Source organism: Eschrichtius robustus, chromosome 14 (assembly GCF_028021215.1).
Source record: "Eschrichtius robustus isolate mEscRob2 chromosome 14, mEscRob2.pri, whole genome shotgun sequence".
NCBI classification, from domain to species: domain Eukaryota; kingdom Metazoa; phylum Chordata; class Mammalia; order Artiodactyla; family Eschrichtiidae; genus Eschrichtius; species Eschrichtius robustus.
In genome coordinates this window covers 28,073,154-28,097,195 of record NC_090837.1, presented here as the reverse complement: position 1 = coordinate 28,097,195, position 24,042 = coordinate 28,073,154, and the positions used below count along the sequence as shown (strand labels likewise).

The 24,042-nt window shown below is 56.0% G+C and overlaps 1 protein-coding gene across 3 annotated transcripts; it reads right to left on the bottom strand.

The window, feature by feature from the left end:
- Window positions 1–370: 370 nt before the first annotated feature.
- Window positions 371–21,467, bottom strand: DGCR8 (DGCR8 microprocessor complex subunit). Of its 3 annotated transcripts, XM_068562731.1 has the most exons (15): window positions 21,343–21,467; window positions 16,576–16,804; window positions 15,804–16,477; window positions 15,199–15,358; window positions 13,228–13,370; window positions 12,784–13,066; window positions 11,305–11,502; window positions 11,046–11,147; window positions 10,388–10,486; window positions 9,061–9,143; window positions 4,803–4,903; window positions 4,453–4,559; window positions 3,420–3,547; window positions 2,368–2,481; window positions 371–2,072 (listed from the first exon to the last, which is right to left on the bottom strand). In XM_068562731.1, the coding sequence occupies exons 3-15, from the start codon at window positions 16,464–16,466 to the stop codon at window positions 1,989–1,991; spliced, it is 2,265 nt and encodes a 754-aa protein (XP_068418832.1). In that variant the 5' UTR covers window positions 16,467–16,477; window positions 16,576–16,804; window positions 21,343–21,467; the 3' UTR covers window positions 371–1,988. The 3 variants fall into 3 exon arrangements, with proteins under 3 accessions (XP_068418832.1, XP_068418830.1, XP_068418831.1); XM_068562729.1 differs by having other exon boundaries at window positions 15,804–16,804; XM_068562730.1 differs by having other exon boundaries at window positions 2,368–2,478; window positions 15,804–16,804.
- Between the last annotated feature and the right edge of the window lie 2,575 nt (window positions 21,468–24,042).

Below are 24,042 nucleotides of genomic sequence, written 5' to 3'. Positions count from 1 at the left end.
CCCTCTACCCTCGCCACAGGTGCAAAGGGGCAGGGCCAGGAGCGCTCATAAGAACTGGCCCAGTTGGAACAGTTCTCCCAGCTCTTCATGTGGCCAAAAGTCCTGGTGTCCCAGCAGAGAGCCTGCTGTCTGACGAGAGGCACAGGCCTTGTGGCCAAGGGCCAACTGTACACATGGCATGGGGAGCACAGAGCAAGCTGCTGCCCTGTTGCCCTTCCCCACCCTCATTGCAGTCCCATCCCCAAAGGAATATACCTCCCAGTGACCACAAGAGCTAGGGGTGGGGTTGGGACACTGCTCAGCTGCTCTGGCCTTCAGGGCAGCTCTGGCCAGTTGAGGACCCATGGCCAGAAGAAAAACAGACCAGCCATTTCCTTTTTGGACAGTTTTGCTTTATGCATTCAGACAGTCAAGGCTCACCCCTACAGCCAAGGCCCAGCCACCACCTGGGAGGTACACAAAGGGTGGTGGCCACCCAGAAGTGGCCTCAGCACAGGCTCCCCCTGCCCTACTGCCCCCACAGTATGGCTGTGTTCACAGGATACTTGCACCCACACACAGGACAGAGGAAGGAAAGAAGGACTCGGGGAGGCCTCAGTGAGGCTCACCTGCCTCCAGTGTGCACAAAGCTTTGGTTCGAGGTGGTGCATCTGACTGTTTTAAGGGCAAACAGTTATAGTCAAATGGTTATTCACAACTGCAGATGGGGCAGGACAGAAGCAAGTGTGTAATTATAGCAACTTGATTTGCGGACTCTTTTACAAAGGTCAGCACAGGCGCCAACCTCAGTCATGGGGGGTGGCAGGGAACAGAGAATACTGTCTCCTGTAAAAACACCACACAAGGGGAGGTGTCCAGCACTGTGCCATGAGCACATGGTGCCCTGAACAGGTGCCAGGGGCGGGGAGCCAACGGCTCACAACCAACTTGGACTGCTGGGCCTCAGAGGGGACAGATCTACCCCACACCTGTCCACAGGGGCCACCTAGTCACCTGGCTGCACCAGGCGGCTGCTCTCAAAATCCAGTGCCGCCCCCACATGCTCGCACCAGCTCTGGAGAGGAGCACCAGCATGTGAACGCACTGCACTGAGAGTCGTTTCCTCTCAAGTCCACGAGCTAAAATGCGTTAACTGTTCATATCTGCTACATGATTCCAAATCTATCTTCTACTCTCACTGTAAAAGTTTCTTTCCAAACGCTAAAATATCATAAAAGCTTTAAAAATTGATGGGTGGACAGACTTGACTGTGCAAAAATCTAGTAAAAAATTGCCAGAGGCCAGCGAAGGTGAGGGGCCTCAGTGTCTAAGAAGGCATGTTTTGGGGGCATTAAGACTTAGAAGAATGCACTGCACCCCAGCCCAGGCAGGGGCAGCAAGCTGGGCAGGGACAGGTGCCTTCATCCACATCACGGGCAATGCATTTCAAGGCAAAGAATGATCACCTTGGTGGTTTGCCTACAGCCTCTGAAAAATAGTTCTGATACTAAGTTGTGTTTATTTTAAACCAAAGAGGTCTGAAATATTCCTTCCTAACTATAACTTTTTCAGAGAAAAAAGGAAAACCCAGGAGGCGGGGAAGGGGATGGGGTGCCAGCGTGCACCTTCTGGCCAGGTCCCTACGGTGCCCACGGGAGCCCCAGGCGCAGGGCTTTCTCATTTCATGTCATCCAACTATCATTTCTTGTCAGCGCCTGTTACATACTAAAATTCATGAAAACCTTCATAACACCAGTCTGCAGCATGTCCACACAAGCAGAGGTCCATGGCGACCTCCCACCTCTCTGTGTCCACCTGTGTGGCAGGCTGAGTCGATGCTTTAACACGGCCACCCAGACCTGTGGGTGGCCCCCAAGGAAGAGCTGCGTGGACCTGGCTGTCAGACACGCAGTGGCGGGGGACTGTGGACTGGAGACCCGGGGCTGCAGAGTGAGGGCAGGTCTCCCCCGCAGCAGAGCTGGCAGCCCCTGAGCCCGGACCACCAGCCATCACACGTCCACAGTGCACAGGGGCTCGCCGCCAGGCTGTGCAGATGCCACGATGGACATCTTGGGCTTCTTCCGCGTCTCCTCCTGGAAGAACAGCCAAGGTCAGGGATGTAGGCAACATGGGAACCTGCAGCCCAACCTCGGTGAAAGGCTGGTGGCGGGGCTGCAGAATGTGCGCGATTCGCAGGGCACCACGTGCTGGCACTCCTGTGGGCATCAAGACGCATGCCCGGGAGTGCAGGGTCAAGGAGGTCACAGCCACCAGGGATTTGAAGCTGCCCCGACAAGCCCCACGGGGACCCCACATCAGCGCACAGGAGGCCAGGGCCGCCAGCTCTCCAGCACTGCCACAGCCCGAGGGCATGCGGGCGGGCCTCACCCTCTCCTCCGCCAGCCTCCGCATCTCCTCCTGCAGTTTGCTCAGGATGTGCAGGTTGGGCTTGTTCTTCCGGGCAAACTGCTGCAGCTCAATCACACTCTTGTCCGATGTCTCCTGGGGAGCAGAGCTGGCTCGCAGGACCGTCTGGGGCCACCCCTCCCTTGACCCACCTGGCTGGCTGCCTGCCAGCTGTCCCCACTTCTGCCACTGCTTCCTCCTCCTCCCCGGCCCCCTTGGCCTCTGACATAGCCACTGGCCAGGCACTCGACATGCCCAGAGCCCTCAGGCAGGAGCGACCAGGACACAGCCTCGGCCGGGGGGACAGCACACTGCAGGACAGGACTCGCCCCGGCACTGCGGCCCCTGGGAGCCTGTGGGGCCCAGACGCTGAACTCCCTGCAGGCCCGTCCAGGGTGAAGAAACCATATCTGAGGATGCCTGCTGGCCATGGGTGCCACACTCCCCTGCCCCTGGAAGGACACCTCGCCTGCCAGCTCCAGGGGGCTCCCACCACGGGCCCAAGCAAGCTTTCTCCCCTCACTCACAGCCCAGCACGATGCACAGAAGCACAGACCTGAAGGCAGAGGCTCAGCAACGCAGGGCCAAGCACCTTGGGGCCCAGTCTCCCCTCCCCTCACCCACCCTGTCAGGACGAGAGCAAGGAGCTCTTCACAGACGGCCTGGGGGTCACCACCCACAGTCCCCACCCTCCACACCCACCACTCACTGGGGTGGCTGGTGACCCAGACTGTTTCTGTAAACGTCAGGGAAAAAAAAAATCAAAGAACATAAACCTCGCTTCCCTGTACTTCTCTCCACCCCAAACACAAAAACCTAAGGGTATTGGCTAAAATCTTGAGATCTTGGCCCAAAGAGCAGAAACAAAACAGATGACACACACGGGCTGTTGAAAGTTGGGTTAGTTGGCCGAGGAGAGCTGTGTGTGGTCTGCTCGCTCTCCCTCTAGCCCCGGCCCGCACCCCATCCCCTCCCCGTGCAGCCAGAGCCTGACTCTGCCCCTGGCCCCCCGTGCCAGCGGGGGGCCCCATTACCTGTTTGACCATCTTGCTGCTTTCACGGCCATACATGCGCAGCAAGGACCCCCAGTTCTTGACATGTGGGTGCAGCAGCTGAAGGATCTTCTGAGAAGCTAACTGTTTCCCGACTCGCTTATTCTTGCCTGAGAGGAAACATGGAGAGAGGGAGTCACAGATACCAGCCATCCACAGGGCCACCTCGTCCAGACAGGGGCACTCCCGACGGGAGGGGGCAGAAGGCGCAGCCGCTGCACTGGGCACAGCACCTCAGCCCTGCCCGTCCTGCAGAACAGCCCATCAGAAGCTCGGGGAGGTCAGGACACACCCAAGGCCATAGCTTATGAGGCCTCGCGGCCCCCAGCCCACATCTGCCGATACAGAGGACGCACCTGCAGGGCAGACACAGGGGTGGGGGAGCATCCAGAGGGCATCCTGTGCTGGGGACGTTTCTAGATGGAGAGAAGGTGGGGCCAGGGTGCAGAACAGGCCTGGAGAGCAGCAAGGGCCTCTGGCTCAGATGGGGGATCTATCCTATGCCCTGCCCACCTGCTCAGGGCTGGTCTCAGCAAGGAATGGTGTCTGCAGGGCACAGGGCACACCCAGGGCCTGCTTGGTCATGACCTTCTCACTTACCCAGTGCTGGTCTGTGTTCACAGTAGTTACACAAAGTTTCTTTTCAAGTAAGGTTATATCCAAACACCAGATTAGGTGAAGAGCACAGTTGGTGCCCAGCAATAGCAGAGGGCCCTGCGGGGGGCTCTGCTGCTGTCTTAGGAGGCTCCTGCTCCCTTTACAGGGACCGAGGGCTGGACAGGGGCAGTGGTGGCAGCCGGGGAGCAACACAGCCCAGCCAAAATGACCAGCCCGGGGACGGGACACCCACAGCTGCACTCAGGCCAGCTGTGACTCAGACGTGGACATGAGATGCTGTGGGCACAACCGTGGGCAGTCAGCATACAGCTGAGGCTCGGCTTATGCCAGGGCAGTGGTCCCCGGGATCACTGAAAGCCTGTGTGTGGGTGTATTGGGGGAGGGGTGTGTGTCTTACACCAGCCGCGCACTGTGTGCTTGCCACACGCCATGACATATTCACTCTTCTGGTTTTTACCAGGAACCACTTCAAACTTGATGGAGGTGTCCCCCATCCCATGGTTTCTGTAGGAGAAAACAGACAGTAGGTGACATCAGCTGAGGGGGACGAAATGGCTGCTTCCTGAAAGCCCTCCAAGGGCCCATCAAGACAGCACCAACCCTTCTCCCCAAACCGCTGCTCCGCCCAAGAGGAGGGACTCTCCCACCACACGCCATCTGGCCCCTTGGGTGGAAGGGTGCTGGGCACCCCAGAGAGGCCCCCATGCCCGATGGCCAGGGAAGCACCCCACCACCCACCCCCCTTACCTTTTAAGGCACTCATGGAGGATCTGGTAGGGAGATAGCAGTCCAGCCTTGCTGGTCAGCTCGTAGACTCGTGAGTCCTCGATACTGATGTGGTTAAAATACTACAAAATGAAGCAGCCGGTCATAGTGCTGGCCACGCCCACAGCCCCGTGAAGCGGCTCCCGTGCTGCCGCCTCTCCCAGGGGCCTCCTGCCCCCACCACTACCTCTCGGAGACATTGCACCCCACATCCCACACCTCCCCGCCCAGCAGCCCATGACACAAACGAGGAATGGCAAGGGCCGGGCTGCCTGCCCGCTGGCCTGGGGAGCCCATCCTGAATCAGAGGCTGATCAGACGACCGGTCAGAAGTCTAAAGACACACAACCTTCGAAGAAAAGCTTGAAAACCATCATAAGTGAGGTTATAGAAGAGAGAAAGTGACCAGATACTGCAGAACAGAAACGTGACCAAGGTTCTTAAGAGGCGACGCCCAGCTGGTTCAGGGAGAAAAAGGAAGCTGGTGACAGGGGCATCGCCAGCCCAGAGGTGGCTCTGACCCCATGGCCCCCGGCTCCCACTCAGGACTGTGGCCCCCCTCCCGGGACAGCCATAACGCAGAACCACACGCTTCTTCGAGGCGTCTCAGGGAGGTGCCTTCCCAGACTGTCCAGCTACTAGGGCCCCAGGTGTCCCTCGGCTTGTGGCAGCATCAACCCCAGCCCTGCCCTCTTCGTATAGAAGCCTTGGAACCTGCTGCTCTGGCAGGGAGGGGGCTTCCTCCCCACCCAGCATCAGGAGGCGGCCCTGGTTCCAGCAAGCAGGAAATCATCCCCCTCTGAGCACAACCCCGCCCCCCCAGCACCTCAATGGGTCCGCCAGCCAGAGGCACCCCGAGCCCCTTAGTCAGGGTGTCTGCGGAGGCATCGCTGTGTGAAGCCAGGCTGCTCAGACCCTGGCCACGAAGGATGAACCCAACCCCCAGCACCACCCCTCCCCGGGCACTGGGGGAGGCAGAGGACAAGGCTGGAAGTCCAACCTCTGACTACATGATGGTTCCCCTGGCAACCAACCCCCATCCTCGGGGCTTCCAAAAGTCACCTCCTGAACATGAACTCAGGCGTAGTTGAAGGGGTTAGAATAGAACGTTCCCTTCACTTTTATCAACTGGAACTATTTCAGGAACTGGAGACAAAAACCAAACGTTAATTTATTTACTACATTAGAAGGTCCCACCAGGAACCAAGGACAAAGACCAAACGTGTATTTTATATCACAATATCACAAACACATACACACCTAACAGCCCCAAAATACATGAAACAAAACCTGACAAGTGAAGGGAGCAATAAACAATTCAACAGTAACAGCTGGGGACTCAACACCAGTCCAGACAGAACAGAAGACCCACCAAGAACGAGAAGAGCAAACCCCACACCAGCTCAACCCATAGATGCCTGTTCACTCCACTCAGAAACACACAGTGCACATCCTCTCAGGCGGTCACAACACAAGCCTCAATAAACTTAAAAGGATTGACTGAAATCACAAAAACTATGTTTTGAACCACAATGGAATTGAATTAAGTTAGAAATCAATAACCAAAGGAAATTTGGGAGATTCACAAATATATGAAAAGTAAATGCTCCTAAAATAACTGCTGGTTTAAAGAACAAAATTACAAGAGAAATTAGGAAAATACCTTGAGACAAATGACAAAAGAAACACAACATATATTAAAGCAAAATTACGGGATGCAAAGTAGTACACAGAAGAAAATTTATAGCTGTGAACTCCACATTTAAAAAGAAGACCCCAAATCAATACCTTAATCTTAAGACACTAGAAAAAGAAGAACAAACTAAACCCAAGGCTGGCAGAAAAAAAGAATAATAAAGGCAAGAGCAGAAATAAATAGAAAATAAAAAACCAATAGGAAAAAAATCAACAAAACCGAAGTTGGATATTTGAAAAGACCAACAACATTGACAAACCTTTAGTCACACTGACCAAGAGAAAGGAAAGACTCAAGCTGCTAAAAATCAGGAATAAGGGGCTTCCCTGGTGGCGCAGTGGTTAAGAATCCGCCTGCCAATGCAAGAGACATGGGTTCGAGCCCTGGTCCGGGGAGATCCCACATGCCATGGAGCAACTAAGCCCATGCGCCACAACTACTGAGCCTGTGCTCTAGAGCCCGCGAGCCACAACTACTGAGCCCGCGTGCCACAACTACTGAAGCCCACGTGCCTAGAGCCTGTGCTCCGCAACAAGAGAAGCCACCACAATGAGAAACTTGCGCAGCCCAATAAAGAGTAGCCCCTGCTGGCCGCAACTAGAGAAAGCCTGTGCGGAGCAATGAAGACACAATGCAGCCAAAAATAAAAATAAAATAAATTTATAAAAAAAAAAAGTTTAAACAAAAGGATCATAACGGAATACTATGAATGTGTATTTATCAATAAATTAGATAACCTAGATCAAGTGGGAAAACTCCTAGAGAGACACAAAATCCCAAAAGTGGCTCAAGAAGGAGTAGAAAATCTGAAGATGTATAACAAAAAGATTGAATCAGTAAATAAATAACTTCAAAACCAAGCAAAGTCTAGGCTCGGACTGTTTCACTGGTGAATTCTATCAAGTGTTTAAAAAATTAATAACGGGACTTCCCGGGTGGTCCAGTGGTTAAGTATCTGCCTTCCAGTGCAGGGGACGTGTGTTTGATCCCTGGTCAGGGAACTAAGATCCCACATACCGCGGAGCAACTAAGACCGTGTGCTGAAACCACAGAGCCTGCACGCCACAACTAGAGAAGCCTGTGTGCCGCAACGAAGACCCAGTGCAGCCAATAAATAAATAAATAAATAAATAAATAAATAAATGAATAAATATTGTGCTTGCATGGTATATCTTTTTTTTTTTTGGCTGCGTTGGGTCTTCGTTGCTGCGCGCGGGCTTTCTCTAGTTGTGGCAAGCGGGGGCTACTCTTCATTGCAGTGTGCGGGCTTCTCATTGCGGTGGCTTCTCTTGTGATGGAGCACGGGCTCTAGGCTCACAGGTTTCAGTAGTTGTGGCACACAGGCTCAGTAGTTGTGGCGCAGGGCTTCATTGCTCCACAGCATGTGGGATCTTCCTGGACCAGGGCTCGAACCCATGTCCCCTGCATTGGCAGGTGGATTCTTAACCACTGTACCATCAAGGAAGCGTGTGGTCTATCTTAAAAAAAAAAATTAATACCAATCCTTCGCAAACTATTCCACACAATGAAAGAGGAAGCAACACTTCCCAACTCATTCTATGAGGCAAGTATTACCCTGAAACCAACACCAACGACATCACGAGGAAAGAAAATACAGAACAGTATCCCTTATAAGTACAGCTGCAAAAATCCTTAACAAATATCAGTGAGCCAAACCTGTCAATGCATAAAAATGATTTATACACCATGACTGAGTGGGATTTACCCCAGGAATGCAAGGTTTGTTTACCATTCAAAAGTCAATGAAACACCCCCCCACATCAGTAAAGTCAAAGACAAAAACCACGAGATCATCTCAACAGAAACAGAAAAAACAAAATCCAGCACCCATTCCTGACAAAAACTGTCAACAAACCAGGAGTGGAAGAAACGTCCTCAATCTGATAATACTCACAACTCACATAGCACGTGAAGTGGAAGAGGCCAGTCGCAAAGGAACATACATCGTATGATTCCACTGACAGAAGACGTCAGAATTGGCAAATCCAGGGACAGAAAGTAGATGAGTGGCTGCTGGGGCTGGGAACGGGGAGAAATGGGGGTGGCTGCTAATGGGGACAGAGGTTTTTTCTGGAGTGATGAAAATATTCTGAATGTACAAAAATCCACTGTACTGTGTAGTTTAAAAGGGAAAAATTTATGGTGTTATAAATAAGAATGCATTCTTCAGAGTGAGAAGCCCTTGCTACAAATAATCATAGGACCATATTTACCCAAAAAACTTAATAGTTTTAAATGGTTCTTAACATAAAGAACAATCTAGCTTTTGCAGCCTCTGCCTCAAAGGCTCACTCCACTTTGGATCTGCTGTCAGCAGAGCGTGGCTTCCTTCCGAAACATTTACCCGCAGTTTCTCACGACCCATGGCAAGACACAATGACAGAAATCTCCGACAAGAACATTTCCTCTGCTTGCACAAAGACAAGCAGGTCTCTTTGATGAAGTACAAGAGACGGAGCACCCGGCACCAGGGCGATTAAACCCAAGCACAGCCTGACACCAGGGCGGGCTCACGACCCTCACCTCCAGCTCCTCACTGTCTTTGGGCTTCTCCTCAGAGGTCTGTTTAACAAAGTCCGGGATGAGGATTTCCAGCGTGGCCCGGGCTGTGGAAAGAGGAACCCTGAGGGTGAGGGTGGGGTCCCCACGACCGAGGGGAGCCTGGGCCCCGGGGACAGAGCCCCAAGAGCCTGCAGGTGAGGCACAGGCAGAGGGTGCAGTGGGGAGCAGCAGCCAGGCCAAAAGGACACTCTGGGGAGGTGCCTGCAGGCCCGAGCGCAGGGGTGGCGGGAAGCCGAGTGCAGGCACCCCCTGAACAGGGGTGCAAAATGAAGAGCATGTGGGGAGGAGCATGGGGTGGGGGTGGGAGGCGGGGCACCACGAGGATGGCCCCACCCACTATGGGACCCTCACAGGCTTCTGCTCCGAGACCCCAGGAACACCCCACTTGTGAAGCAGGAAGAGCCTTTGGAGAGAATCTCTCTAAAATGGACAGGAGGCCTCCTGGGGACCAGGCAGAGCTTGTGAGCCCAGCACAGCTTCACACGGGGTCAGCCAGACAGTAAGGTGGGGTCCCATCACCCTCGGCATTCGCCACCAGAAGAGAGCAAGGCCCAGGGGCACTCTGAGCCCCGGAGCACACTCCACCAACCCAAGACTCGGTTAGACTGCAATAAACGCTCCGCACTCTGTAAGGGGCAGAGCTGCTCTGAAGACAGTGTGGCGATGGGGGCGCCAGGGCCCGGGGTACATCCATCGCGTGCCTGCGATGTGGTCCACTCCCCAGAAGAGGCCAAATAACCCTGGTGCTGGGGCTAAGTGGCTTCTGGAAAAGCACGCCAACAACAAGGTGTACCAGGAATATAGCCAGCGGCAGGCCACGGGCAGGAGGAGCATCAGGCGTCCACCAAAAACCACCAGCTTTCCCAAGGGCCTGCTTGGCTGTGTTCCGAGAGTGGCAGTCCCAAGTCTGGAGCTGGAAGGACTTGGAAAATTGTCCTCATGGACGTCAAAACCACCTGAGGAAGATGCCGCCTGTTCTCCTTCTCAGCACACCCCTGGCTTGCTGGGTTTAAACAGACGGTGCCCTGGGCTCAGGCAGCACAAAGAAACCAGCATCTGTGAGCACTGGGGACGGGGCGGGAGGCGCTGGCCCAGCCATCTGAGTGGAAAAGGGCCTTCTACTTTCATTTCTCACGTTTTACTTTTTCTATCTGAATCTTTTCCAGTGAGTACATAATTTAAAAAGATCCAAGTAGATTACATAAATAAAACAGACTTGCCCCATCCACAGCCTTCCCTAGCCATTGGTGGGCCAACACGGGTCTCTGACACCAAGCAGGCACATTACCAGCTTTATTCTTCGCAAGTTTTTTGCTGCTTGCCGTTCCAGATCCATAGGTCACACCGTCGATGGTCACCGAGGCACCAAAAGGCTCACTTGGGTTCTCTTAAAATTAAAATTACCATTTTAAAACACACTTACCAAGACGTTAAAAGCATACGTGCACATACACAATCTGCTCACACTGACAGACAGACGAGGTGGGGGTAGGGCTGCTGCTGGAAGGCAGAGGCCTGGCGGGGGGGTCCCTGAGGCACTGGGATGGGGCTGAGGGACAGTCAGCAGGCAGAGAGCATGGTCAGGAAGTCGAGGGGGACAGGGACCAACGTCTGAGAAAGATGGATGGAGGAGCGCGAGCGGTGGGATGCAGACATTGTGAGCCAGAGAAGCAGGAAGACGATGGCGGACGCTGAGCTTCTGGTTTTCACTAAAGAGTGATGAGGGCATCCAGAGGACAGCTGGTGGCCATTGCAGGGCTGCGGCCCCTCCACCCTCGGAGGCGCAGTGGGGAGGGGGTGTGGGGAGGTGACCATCTGATCCCCCTCGACCTCCCCTCTCGTTCCTACCCAGCAGAGGGGACTGACAGTCAGCTCCCGCCTCCCCGGCGGTAACCCCAGTGACGTGCTTGATGCTTTAGGAGTGAGATGGGGAAGGTCACACTCACCACATTCAAAGAAGTTGTACACAGGGCGGACCTTGAGGACGCGCTGCATGTACTCGTGCAGGATGCAGACCTCCGACTTCCCATTGGGGTTGATGACAAACTCTGTGACAAGAGGGGCCGTCTCAGCAACAGCAGGGGCCGCAGCGACCACACCTCAGCCCGCAGGGAGAGGACCTCTACGCCGCAGGGCAGACACAGGCCGATGCAGCACCCTTGGAGCACACATCCCAGGAACATCAGACCTGCGAGTCCCGCTCACCTTTCTTCGTGGGCGCGTCCTGCACAGACAGAGTGATGAGCTTCTGATTGGCCGGCAGGATGGGCCTCTCTGACTCAGCCTGTTTTCGCTTCATTTCTCGGTTGAACTGCCGACGCTCAGCCCATGTCCTGAACTTCTTCACGGTAACTTGCTCGAAGTCAAAGCGTTTCTCCAGGTAGTTCCGAAACTCCTCGAGGTCTATACGGGATTCACCAGAGACCCAAGTCACGGACTCCCAACCAGTGGGTCACACCCTCCACCCGGTGAGCAGGACAGGTCCCAGCCACACGATACCCCCCCTTCCCCTTTCCTCTCCAAGGGCGAGGGAAGTAAAGAGTCACGTTCCTTCATTCTGCCAGCTCAAATTACCCTGCCAGGTCCCCTAGGGACAAATTTCTGGCATGTCCTTTAGTTTATTTAGAGCAAGAATAAGAATACAAAAATAAACAAACAAAAAGGAACCTAAAAAAAAAAAAAGCCAAGCACAACCAGCCTTTGGGACCTTTCTCCCCATACGGAAACAGGTGCCGGACGGCCAGCAGCAGCCGAGGCACCAGGTGCCCACCGTGGCTGCCCCCACGCCCTGCAGCAAGCATGCAGCTCAGGGCCATGGCACTCGTCCCACCTCTCCCCCAGGACCCCAGGGCTTCCTGTCAGCCTTGCTGGTGCCCTGCCTGCACCCCTCCTCCCAGCCAGGCAGATGCCTGAGATTCCACGTGAGCTACAGAACAACATGCTTGCACACTTAGTGACAAACCGAAACCACATAGTTCTTTACACATGAGTGCAGAGAAGCGAGTCTGGAAACAAGCGCCATGAGGTCAGAGGTGGGAGGCAGGTGTTTTCAGAAAAACAGGAGCACACTCAGGTGTGTCCTGCGTGTGCGGAAGGACGTTGTGAAGAGGCAGACCGTCAAGTTAGAGTCTTATAGGGAGGGCTCCCTTCCAGCTGGGTCCCGAGAACAGCCCAAACGCTGACAGAGCTGGCCAGGACGGGGAGCTAGACACCACTGTCCCCCTCCTCAGCAGCAGCCCCAGCCGCTCACATGCAGGAGTTCCCAGACAGGCCGGGCAGTAGGACAGAGGCAGAGACCCCGAAAACGCATGGGGGCTAAGACAGCCTGCCACCACGGAAGAGATGCAGGAGGGACAGGGAGGAACGCCCCACACCCGAGAGCAACTGAGGGTCTGAGAAGGGGGCGGCACCCACACCACATGGTGGAGACGCCCACTCTGCACACTGGTACACCAGGACTCCATGCGAGCATGTCCCATTTTCATGAAAAGCCAGACTTGAGGAAAGATCGCTAACATGACCAGAGAAAAAGGCAGGGCAGCACCAGTGTGCGGGTTGGGAGCAAGAGGTCAGGCAGAATCTCCTAAGCTCGGGGAGACGGCCTCTCCAGCCATGAGGGAATGGACAGGCAAGCACGGACAGGTCCCTTCCTCCTCAGGGACCAAGTTCACTCTGGAAACTTACCAACTGATTCATCTTTGCACACTTCCACCTTGGCCTTCACTTGCCCCAGGGCCCCGGGGGCGGCCTCGGCCCCCAATGGGTCTTTCTCATCTGGGGGCCCCAAGTCAGCCCCCAAGGCGTCGGGCTCTTCCAGGGGGAGCTCCAGCTCTGCAGATCGGCTCAGGGGCTTGGCAGGGGACACCTCCCCACAGGGGGAGAGCTCGCTGTTTTGCTCCCTTTCCTCATTGTCTTTCATTTTCTTGTAATGCAGACAGGGGATGCTACTCAGAGGAGGGTCATGTTTCTGTGGATAGTGAAATTGCAACACAGATTACAAGGATGGCCCCAAACGTCTGAACGTCCGATGCCTTTCACCTGCCTGTCTGGCTGCAATGCAACGTGGGCAGACATGCATGCTCCTCCTACAACTTACGAGACTAAATTCACGACTGACGCGTCCCCTACCCGTATGCTTCCCGTTCCCAAGAAGTATGGCCTGGACCAGGTGACCACCCGAGACTCTCGGTGCAGGTACACAGGGACTCCGGAGTTATGGAACGTCATGATCCACCCGTCCGGCAGTGGTTCTGTAGGTGGGCGGCCACGACCTGCACAGAAGACAAGAACACCCTGCAATCACTTAAAGACACTTGTAACTGAGTAAGAACTGTCAGGATGTTTCCAAAGTTACAACCCGTGTCAGAAACAACAGCAAGGTGGACCCAACGTTACAGAGAACCTCTAAGAAGTAGTAGTGGGGGAACACCCCGCCCTCCACTAGAGAAAGCCCCAGCCAGCCCCACCTGCAAAACTCTGCTCTCCCTCTGCTGCTGTGCCTGTCCCTCTGGGTGTGACCCACAGGCTCCAAGTCCCTCCGTGCAGCAGGAAGCTGTCCACCCTGCTCACTGCTATACTCCCCAGCCTAGAACAGCACAGGCACACCACGGAGCCCAGAGCAGGGTTCTGCAAGACACAGGGCCTTGCCACAGCTCTGCCTCCACGGCTGGCAAGCACCGTGGACACTGACTCCCCGCCCGCCTCCCACAGGTGTGGCCAGAGGCACCGCAGGGCCTGGGTAGGCTTCGCTAGTAACTGCACATCTGTGGATCACTGCTCCCTGTGACCAGGTGACAAGCCTGTGCTGTTCGAGCTGCCACTGACAGCCCTGGCTGCTGAAAAAAGCACATGGCAAAGACTTAAGTAAAACTTATTTTTCTTACAGGTATTGGGAACAAGTTAAAAATTCAGAAACGAAAGTGAAAAACCAAGTGAAATCTAAAAAGACACATATGAGATGAAAACAGCACCAGCTGCTCTCACAGAAAAGGGAATGACACCCTTGTGCCAGGTCTGACACCCACACGTGGCCAACACCAGCGGACACCTGCGTCAGGACGGCCCTGGGAGGGAATGTGAAGTTGGACACGCACAGACCCCGTCAGGCACCCCCATGCCCACCGTGGGCTGAGCTGGGAGCTGTCTGCAACCAGCTCTGGGCTAAGTAAGGAGAAGGAGGCACTCACACAGCTCAAGCTGAGCACATCATGGGACAAGGCATGTCTGCGATAGTGAGCTGTCACAGAGTTGGCCTGGCTACCCGGAGAGCTCACGTGCATCTCATAGTCTGTTACTGTTCCTGTTGCGGCCCACTTGGCAGACGCGCAGCCCAGCACTGCCAACATGTCCACTCCGCAGCCAGGAGACTGTACGCCGGCCACCCTCGGTTTCCTCCCATCATGCTGGCCACCTGCGCTGGTGCTCAGCAGAAGGTGTAACCTGTGTGCCTGAGTCCTGTATCCCTCCAGCCCCTTTCCACCGCCCACCTGACACCTCCACCTAGACACTGAGAGGCGCCTCCAGGCCAAGACAGAAACAGACACGGAGCCCCCTCAGACCTCTCCGCGTCAGCAGGGGGGCTGCACGGGCCAGCTCTGGGCGCCCCCTGACTGCTCCCCACCGCGTCTCCGACCCCTCCACCTCTGCCCACTCAAAATGCAGGAGTCACACGTGCACCGCGAGCCGTGCTTTCAGACCAGACTGTGGAACGAGTCCTGCCTGCTTCCAGTGGCTCCCCCAACACTTGGCACAGAATCTAGAACCCGGACTGCAACCATCACCAGCCACCGCGCCGAGCAACCGCCTCTGGGCCCACCATCCACACCTCTGGATGCCCCCTCCCCAGGGATCTGCCCAACCCCCTCAGAAGGCCTCTCCCCGCCACGCCGCACAAGCCCAGCTGCTCTGGTTTCCACAGCATCTGCACCACCTGCAGCTGGACCATCATGCATTTGGGTGTGTCCTCACATCTTGTCTGTTTCCTGTCACCAGACAGGACCCTCCTGGCCTCAGACGCACACCTGCTGCCTGACACCGAGGGCTCTCATGCCCGTACGTGCAAAGCCCCGTGAACACTAGCTACTTCCTGGCCCGACTTACTTTTGAGCACTGTTTTAATCTTGGTCATCATTGGCTGCACACTTGTCTCTCCATCTGACGGGTGGTCGCTGTCTCCTCCGTATTTCTCCTCCATCCGCCTCTTTTTGGGAGCACAGAGGCCCTCTTCCAGCAGAGCATCAACATCGTTGTCAAAATCATCCTGCAAAATATGCTGTTCAGACACCACAGCCCCCCGGTGCCCTCCAGGCAAGTGTCACAGTGTCACTGACAACGACACAGAAAGGAGGCGCTCTCGGGGGCCTAGGTGTGCCTCTATGTTGCGTGATCATCTGAAAAACAAATGGGATGAAACCGCCAGCTGAAGCACACGCTCAGGCAGGTGCCCGTGCCACCAGGGAGCGTGGCCAGCAGCTCCTTCCAACTCAGTTGGGACAAGGGTACGAGGCAGACCTGTCAGCCAAACTTTTCATTAGCAAAGTTTGAAAACCTGGACTCCTGACGGCTTTCTCTTTTCACATTTACGTTTCCACCTCCTGTGGGTGTTCTTTCCTCTGCAACATCAGCTTTACAGAGATGCTGCGATTCCCAAACACCTCTCTTTGGGTTTTGCTAAGAGTGCTCCAAAGGAGGGGACGCCGACATACCTCGTAGGAGAACTTCAAGGCCTCTTCATCCACTCTGTCTCTCTGCACGATCGCTTTAGCCGTGAGCCCGCCTGCTCCTTCTTCATCTAGCTCCAAATTGTCAGTAAAATCTTCTAACTCATCCAGCACTGCGTACTCCACTCTCTTTTCCTGATCCAGCTCATTCTCCTCATCCTTCTTATCCGCACTCTCACCCCCTACGCCTACCCCGTTACCAACACTCCCGCCAAAGGGACAAGCATGCACGTCTCCACTGACAGGGCTAAGGGCCAGACCGCACTCTGCCCGCGCGTCGCGCTCCGCTCCCGTGTACAGCACCTTCCTGTCCTTACTCCTGCAGCTCTCGGTAAAGCTCACGCTAATCTTTACATCCTTAAGCAACTTAAGGTCAGGGGAGAACTTCCGGACCGCAGGTGCGTGCCGGGCGGTGCGCGGGCTGTGGCCACTACAGTTCGGGTCTACGAGGAGGCGGGCCTTAGAGAAGGATCCTTTGGAGAGAAGAGAAGCTCCGTAGAAGTTGAGTGGGTCCTCAGCAGGGGGTTCGGCCTGTCCATCACCACCAGAGCCAACGTCCATTACCTCTGCATCACTGGACGTTTGCAGGGGAGGTGGTGGAGACTGTCCACGGGGCAGCGCTCGGAGGGGGCAAGCTTGGTTCTCCATCACCGCTCCTCCTGCGGGCTCACGCGGGAGAGGAGAGGGGCTCTCACATGTCTCCATAGTAAAAGTGGTTAAGACTATTTTAAAAGACCAGAGTTTTAAAAAACCTTACATAAATCTATACAGCTAACATGCACAAGTCCGTCGAGACCCGGGTGCCGTCCTGCCCGCGCTGCACACGCTGGCGGCTTAGTCAAGCTGGCCACATTGCTCTTTTCATTAATGTAGACAGCTTTTAGAACCACTGCCTCAATTATTGGAAATCACAATGCACTCAGCTTAAATGACTGACGACTAAGCGAGTCTGTCCTCAAGCCGGAGGGGCACCCGTCTTCCTCCACCTGCAAAGAGACGTAAAGGCGTCGTCACAACGCAACAGAGCCCTCCGTGTCCTGGTACCAAGAGCCCAGTGCTATTGACAGCACAGTGAAAACTTAAAAGAATGCTGCCTAAAAAGAGAACCTTCTATGTTTCAAAACAATTGAACTTTACTTTTTTCTTCAGAACCTAAATTGTACCTTAAGTCCCAAATTAAATACTTTAATTGTCCACTGTAATTCCAACTTGAGAAGCACAAAAACCATATTATATTTAGGCTCAAAAAGGATTAAAAAAAAAAAAAATCCTCCACTAAACTTCACCGCAGCACCCCCTAACTCAGTTTACAAGGCAAGCCAGCATGCAATGCAAGGCTGCCCTTTCCAGAACACACAGAAGGTGTGCAGCTTCCCTCCAGCACCAGAGCGACATGGATCCACTCACCTGCGAGGGCTGGGTCAGTCAGAGGGCAAGCGGGAGACCCTCGGCTCAACTCTGCGGCACTAGGGCCAGGGGCTCTGTCACCCGGGACCCTGGGGCACGTGGATGGGGACAGTGATGCAGCGGGCTGGGGGAGCCAGAGGTGGCGGGGTTCTGTTCCCGGGAGAGGTAGGGGTGGTGGCCGCAGGGAAGGGAGCCCAGCCAGGGTGGGTCGGGGGAGCCGCAGGAGACAGCTGGAGCCAAGGCACGGGGAATCCTGGGAGCCACCCGGAGCCTGGCTCCATCCTGGGGGGCAACAAGAAGCCACCGGGAGTGACGAGACCCTCAGGCCACAATTCAGTCCCTACTCGAGAAGGGAGGCCAACAGCTGCGCCAGGCACAGTGCCCGTGCCCTCGAGAACAGCAGAGACATAGAGTTGACCGCACTGCTGAGTGGGCAGAGGTGAAGAGCTGGGACAAGGGGGCCGTGACGACCAACGAGGCCTCTCCCCAGAGGGACAGTCAAGCAGGGCCTGCAAAGGAGGGCGCCCCAAGCCTCTGGGCAGACCCGGCCAACGGGGCTGAGGCCGCCAGGACACATCAGCCAGGCGGTCACCCAAACCGCAGGAGAGGCCGCCCAGAGAGGGAATGCAGACCGAGAAGAGGGCTGAGGACGCAACTCTGGAGAAGCACAACGGAAAGGAAGACACAAGGCTGAGAAGGCAGGGCAGGGGGCCATCCAAACACAGGGGCCTGCAGGAGGGAGGGCACCCACCAGAGCAGAAGCACGTGCAGACACGCACACATGTGCTCACACGTACACCCCCACACCGTGCAGACACACGCACAAACATGCCATATGCACGCGGATGCAGACACATGTGCGTGCCCACGCCCACTCGGGGCACCTTGCTGGTTGCAGACAGAACAGGAAACAGCAGACACCACATGTTTAAGAAGTTTACAGTGAAGGGACAGAGCGTGGTGGTTGAACTTTGAAGGGGACATAACATAAAAACCAGAGACTTGTTTAGATTTGATTAACTCATCCAACAACTACCCAAAGACTACCTACTCTGATGGGGGCGCTACCATGAACTACAGGGCAACAACCACTGACTGTCAATCTATTTCCTAGATTCTAAGATGTCTTCACATTTCTGAATTCAGTGGGAATTTAACATAATACCTCCCCCACAGGTATGTCTGTCAAAGGTGCTAAGGACCAAGGAAACATAGCACACAAATGATGACAGACTCAGAACCGCAGTGATCGCTGAGGCTGTAGCCAGACACACACGAGGAACACTGAGTGGAGTAGGGCCAGTCTCCTGGCACCAAGAAAGATCATTTCAGAGAAGGACAGAAGGTCAGCATACCCAGTGCTACAGAACACAGATGTGACCAGGACCAAACCCCTCGGCACCAGGCAGGTCTGCAGAGACCCTAGCAAGAGCCAACTCGTGATTCTGGGGCTGAAAAGGCTAACATGAAGAGATGTGAGGAGACGGGGGGCACTGAAGATACACTCGGCATAGGACGGGGACACCTGCTACCACGTTCAAAGGCTAAGAGCAGCACGAAGCCAGGATGATAATGATAAAAACTGAAGAATAGAAGCCTTGAAGAGCTGCAGAGTGGAGTCTCCAAGGAGCCGTGGAGAGTGTGGTCCTTGGAGCTCAGGGAAGCTGCCCAGCCCCAAGGGCAGCAGCTCATGCTGAGGGCTCCACAGCAGGCCATCCTAAGCAAGCTCCTTACCATTCCTGTTGCCTGTCGGTACCTATCAATACCTTCCAGGTGGTACACACATACCATGCTGAAGACATGAGACAGACAAAACCCCTGGCCACAGAGCTCACATTTTAGCAGAGAGACTGACAAGTAACAACTAAGAAAAACTGAGAACCGTTCAAGAAAAAACAAGGCAAGGAGTTGGGGAAGGGGAGGTAGCTTCAAAAAGGGTGGGCAGCAAAGGCCTCACAGCCAACGTCCACCCGAAGGTAGAGGAGTGGGCCGGGTGGGTAGCTGGGGTGGGAGGAGGGGACATTCCAGGCAACAGCGAGAAGAGCAAAGGCCTCCAGGTAGGAGCGTGGGGTGGCAGGTGACAGCAGTATGCCCAGGGGGGAGAGAGGAGGCCAGGTCAATGAGGGCGAGGGAGAGCAGGACTCCGGCTCTTATCTTGAGAGATGGGCCACTGGACAGAAGGGTCCAAGCGGTGAGGTCACATGATCCAAGGTCAGCAGTGGCAACCAACCCTCAGGCAGGCCCTGTTCTAAGCACTTTATGTACTGTCACTCACCAGCTCTCACACAGCACTGTGAGAAAAAGTTAAGGATAGAGAAATGAAGCAACTTGCTCGAGGTCACACAGCTAGAAAGTGGTGGAGCTGCTTTACCACCCAGGTAAGCTGGCTCCAGTCTGTACTGCCTCGGGATTACAGTCTTGCAGTTTAAAAGAACCACTGTAGGTCCAGAAAAACCCCAGGTGGGTGGACAGTAGGAGGAGCAAGGGTGAGAGCAAAGAAAAGAATAAAGAGGCTCACCGGGAGCTTGGACCAGAATGTCAAGCTGGAGGTGGTGAGAAACTGTCCTGAGGGTTGCATGGAGGCCTAGGAGTGACTCTATATTCAAGGACAGAGGTGTCACGCGCAGAGGTGGTGAAGGCAGCATGGGGAGTGTTTGGGGTGAGTGAAGATCACAGTTTAGGTTTACACATGGCTACTTGGCATCAAAGTAACACGTGGGGATGTGGAAGAGGCAGCCACAGGCATAAGGCTGCAGCTCAGAAGGGAGGCGAGGGCTGGAGATGGAGATGCAGATGTCAAGGAGAGACGGCATTAAAGCCAGGAGACTGGACGAGATCACCAAGGAGTAGAGGGCAGCTCCAACCTGAAGCCGAGACTGGCCAAACCAGTCAGACTCACTTTCCTACCCCCAAGGTCACGGTTAGATTATAAAACCCCTGGGAAGTGCCCTGCACAGTGGCTGGCCACAAAGGGCCCAAAGGGTGGCTCTCCTGCCATCGGCCTCACTACTGCTTCAGCTGACTGCACACGCGGATGCAAACCTTGCTTGCCAAGTGGACCGTAAGCCAGCAGCAGACTTGCAGCAGGCTCCCCTGGATCCCGGCACAGGGTAAAACCGAGACGCTTGGACAGTGCCCTTCACTGGAGTCCGTTTGCTGGGCTGGCATGGAGGTGCCGTCAGTGATGGTCCAGCGCTGTGGCTGCTGCCTTTCGCTCAAGCCTCTCCGCGCTGCAGCCTCCCGCCCAACCCAGCAGCAGTATGACCTCATCCCGTCCTTTTGTCATTCTCCATCGGCCTCACATCCCGCGCTTACAGGCGGCACTGCCGACTGGCCATTCACTCCCTCTGGTGGGTGACCGCCTGTGGCAGGGTTTGGCCCACTCTACCGCCGCCAGGAAACAGGATCCCCGCCTAGTGGTTGGCCTGGCACAGTCCCCAGCCCCAGAATGGACTGTCGTGCACCGGGTAACAAGGTACATGCAAGCATGCAAATGACAAATCAAGTTCCTACCCTGAGCAACCCAAGTCCATCGGACGACACCCGACAGGTACCACTGTCAACAGGTTGCCACCTTCCACTTATTTCTATCATGGTCATTGTTACGACAAAACCATATCCTGATCACCTACGTGACACTCAGTCCGTGAGCATTTGGTGAAGACGGGCGACTTCTCAGATTTCCCAAACTGTGTTACACCCGGCAGAGTCCTGGGCGAGCACCGCCCCTGTTGGTACCTTTCCCGCCTGAAAGCCATCTACGGCTTCGGGCCCGCGGGACGAGGGGCCTCCTCACACCCCGGTGTCTGCCCGGGAGGAAAGCGACCGGCGCGGCGCCCCCCGGCCCGGGGCCCGCCGCCGCCCCCGGCCCCAGCCCAGACCCCGGCCCTGGCGGGCCCCCCGCCCGCGCTCCGAGGCCCGTGGCCATGATGCTTCACAAAGGCCGGGACTCGGAGAGGCCAGGCCCGCCCGCGCCCCCGCCGTCCGCCGGACCCCGGCCGGCGGCCTCGGCCCGGGAGGGAGAGAGGGGAAGGGCGCGCCTCACGCAGGCCGCAGCGCCGCCCGCCCGCCCGCCCGCTCCCTCGGCCGCGGGGCGCCCCTCGCGCCCCGCACCTACCTCCGGCGCCCGCGGCCGGCCCGAGCTGCCCGCAGCCCAACTGCAGCGGAAACCCCTACTGCCCGGCCGCCGCCGCCGCCGCCCTCCAGAAGGGCCGCGCGGGCGCTCTCCAGTCGGCGGGACCCGCCTGCCGCGCGGGGCGAGCGGAGGGCGGACCTTGGCGCGCGCGGCCAATCCGGCGCGCGGCCGCCCCGCATTGGGGGAACCGCAGAGCGGGCTGCAGAGGCAGCCAATCGGCGGCGCGCGGCCCTCCCGGCCACGGCGCACGGCCCAATGGCGCGGCCACGTGGGCGGGACCAGGAGCTGAGGCCAGGGCCGCGCTAACGGTCGCCGCCGGGGCGGGGCTCGTGGCGCGGAGGACGGCGGCCGCGAGGGGCGCCGGGAACAGGGAGCGCGGGTGACGCCGGGAACGGGAGAACGAGGAGGACGCCGGGAACCGGGAGTAGAGGGTGCCTCTGCGGTGTGGACGGTGCGGACGAGACCGTACACATAGAGACATCACCCATTTTTCCATTTAAAAGCATTAAACATAACCACTAGGGGGAAAAAGACAAGTGTGCGCAAGTGTCTGGCACTTTTCCATTTGCTGATCCTGCGCGAGGAGCCTTGACAAAGGTGCTGAGCCGTGGAGCAGGGACCGTTCTTGCTGAGGCGGGAATTCCCAGGAACGCCGGGAACACGCTCTCCCGTCGGCAGCCGGCACGGTGGCTGCTGCAGACAAAAGCCAGGGGTGCTAGACACAGGGCAAAGAATGAGAAACAGACGGGGGTTGTCAGTTGGGCAGAGTTGCAGAGTTCCCACCCGCCCCAGACTCTAACTGCAAAATGAATACAGTGATTTTGCAAGAAATAACCTGGGAGACCCCTTCACCAGGTGACCAAAGGTGCGCACGACCAACATCAGAGGATGCACTTGAAAGACGTGTGTTGCTTTGTGTGTTGATGCCTCGATAAAAATGAAAAAAGCACCAGTAAAGGGACGTATGGAGGGCTTCCTGAGAGGAACATGTATCCACATTAAAGCCCCAAAGGCAAAACCTGAATGTAATCGTGAAGAAAGATCCAGCAAACCCATAGGAAGGCCCTTCTACCCAAAAAACTGGCCAGTGCTTTTCAGAAAGTGTCAGGATCGTTCAAGTCAAAGACAGACTGAGGAGCCGTCTTGGACTGAAGGAGAGACAACTAAGTGGGATGAGGGGTCTGAACTCAGACAAGGGTTATTAGCAGGACAGTTGGTAAAATTCAGAAAAGGTCAATGCTAATTTCATGGTTGTAATACAGTTTACTGTGGTTAGGTAAAGTGTTACAGTTGGGAGGAATTGGGCAAAGCATATTGGATTCTTTGTTCTATTTTTTCAAGTTTGTAGCAAGTTGAAATCATTTCCTAAAGAAAAGCGGGCAGGGGTGCTGCAGGTGACTAAGCTGGAGGCCTACCCAGGCCCTTCCCTCCCTGCCTGCCCCTCTGCTTGTCAGGCTGTGCCAGGGGACAGCACCAGGAACCCCAGTGGACACCGAGCCCCGTAAGGGTCTGGCTCCTGGACTCAGCCAGCTGCTGACCTTGTCCAGCGCAGTCAGAGCCCATGGGAACCCTCAGCACACCACCCTCCAACTAGCCACCTCGCCACGCTTTGTTGCTTGGTGAGGTGGGGGCCCCGCCTACCCCAGTCAGACCTGAGACCTCAGCCCTGCACACTACAGCCAACTTCCACTCGGCCTGGCACCAACCAGGTGATGAACAAGGACCTTACCACGGGACCTCCCCACCATCCCCACCTGGCTCCAGCCTTGGAGTCACAAAGATCAACACCTGGAAGTTGGAACTCCAGCCCAAGCTGGGGGAGGAAACTTTTCCCTCTGGAGAGCCTGGATGATGCCATCTGCTGGCAGATGAGACCAAAAGATGGGATGATGGGGGGGGGGGAGGGGGTCTCTGTGGGCAGAAGGCCAGGAGCCCAGGCCTGATGGGATTAGACCCAAGGTCCCCTGTGTCCCTGGGCTGGCCACGTGTGCTCGTAGACATGCCTCTGCCTCGCTCAGCTCCACGCCTCCAGCCTCTGTGCCTGCACACCTCCACTTGGCCATCCTGGAGCCGGAGAACAGAGGCAGCTCATCTGGGAAGGGGCAGTCTCTCCTCTGCCCATGAGAAGAGACCCATGTTGGGGACTCAGGGATCAGATGCATCTGGTGACAAGCACAGAGGCCTTTCTGGGCATGTCAAAAGCAATTCTAGGAGACAGCTTCCCAGGGTCCTGAACCCACCTACAGCACCGACCTCACTTCCAGACACTGGCCTGAGCCAATGGGGCCTGGGAAGGGCCAGCACTGTCATCCTCAGCTCTAACATCTACCTGGCCTGGGCATCAGGATACAGGGGTAGACAAAAGAGGAAAGGTCCCGACTTCCTGGAGCTCTTGTTCCGATAGGGAGACACACAAGAAACAGTCAATCAAAATGCACAGCACATCAGACAGCGCTTTCTGTTACAGAGCAAAGCAGAGCAGGGACCAAGGGAGGGAAGACTGCCTTAGACAGGTCGACTGCCCGGGACTTCAGCAAAGACCTGCGGGACACGAGGGGGAGTGCGGTTTGGGTGTCTGGGGAAGGAGCCCTTCAGGCAGAGGGGACAGCGAGAGCAAAGGCCCTGGAGCAGGAGCAGTGGCAAGAGCCAGGGCAAGTGAGGCGAAGGCAGGGCTGCCAGGCA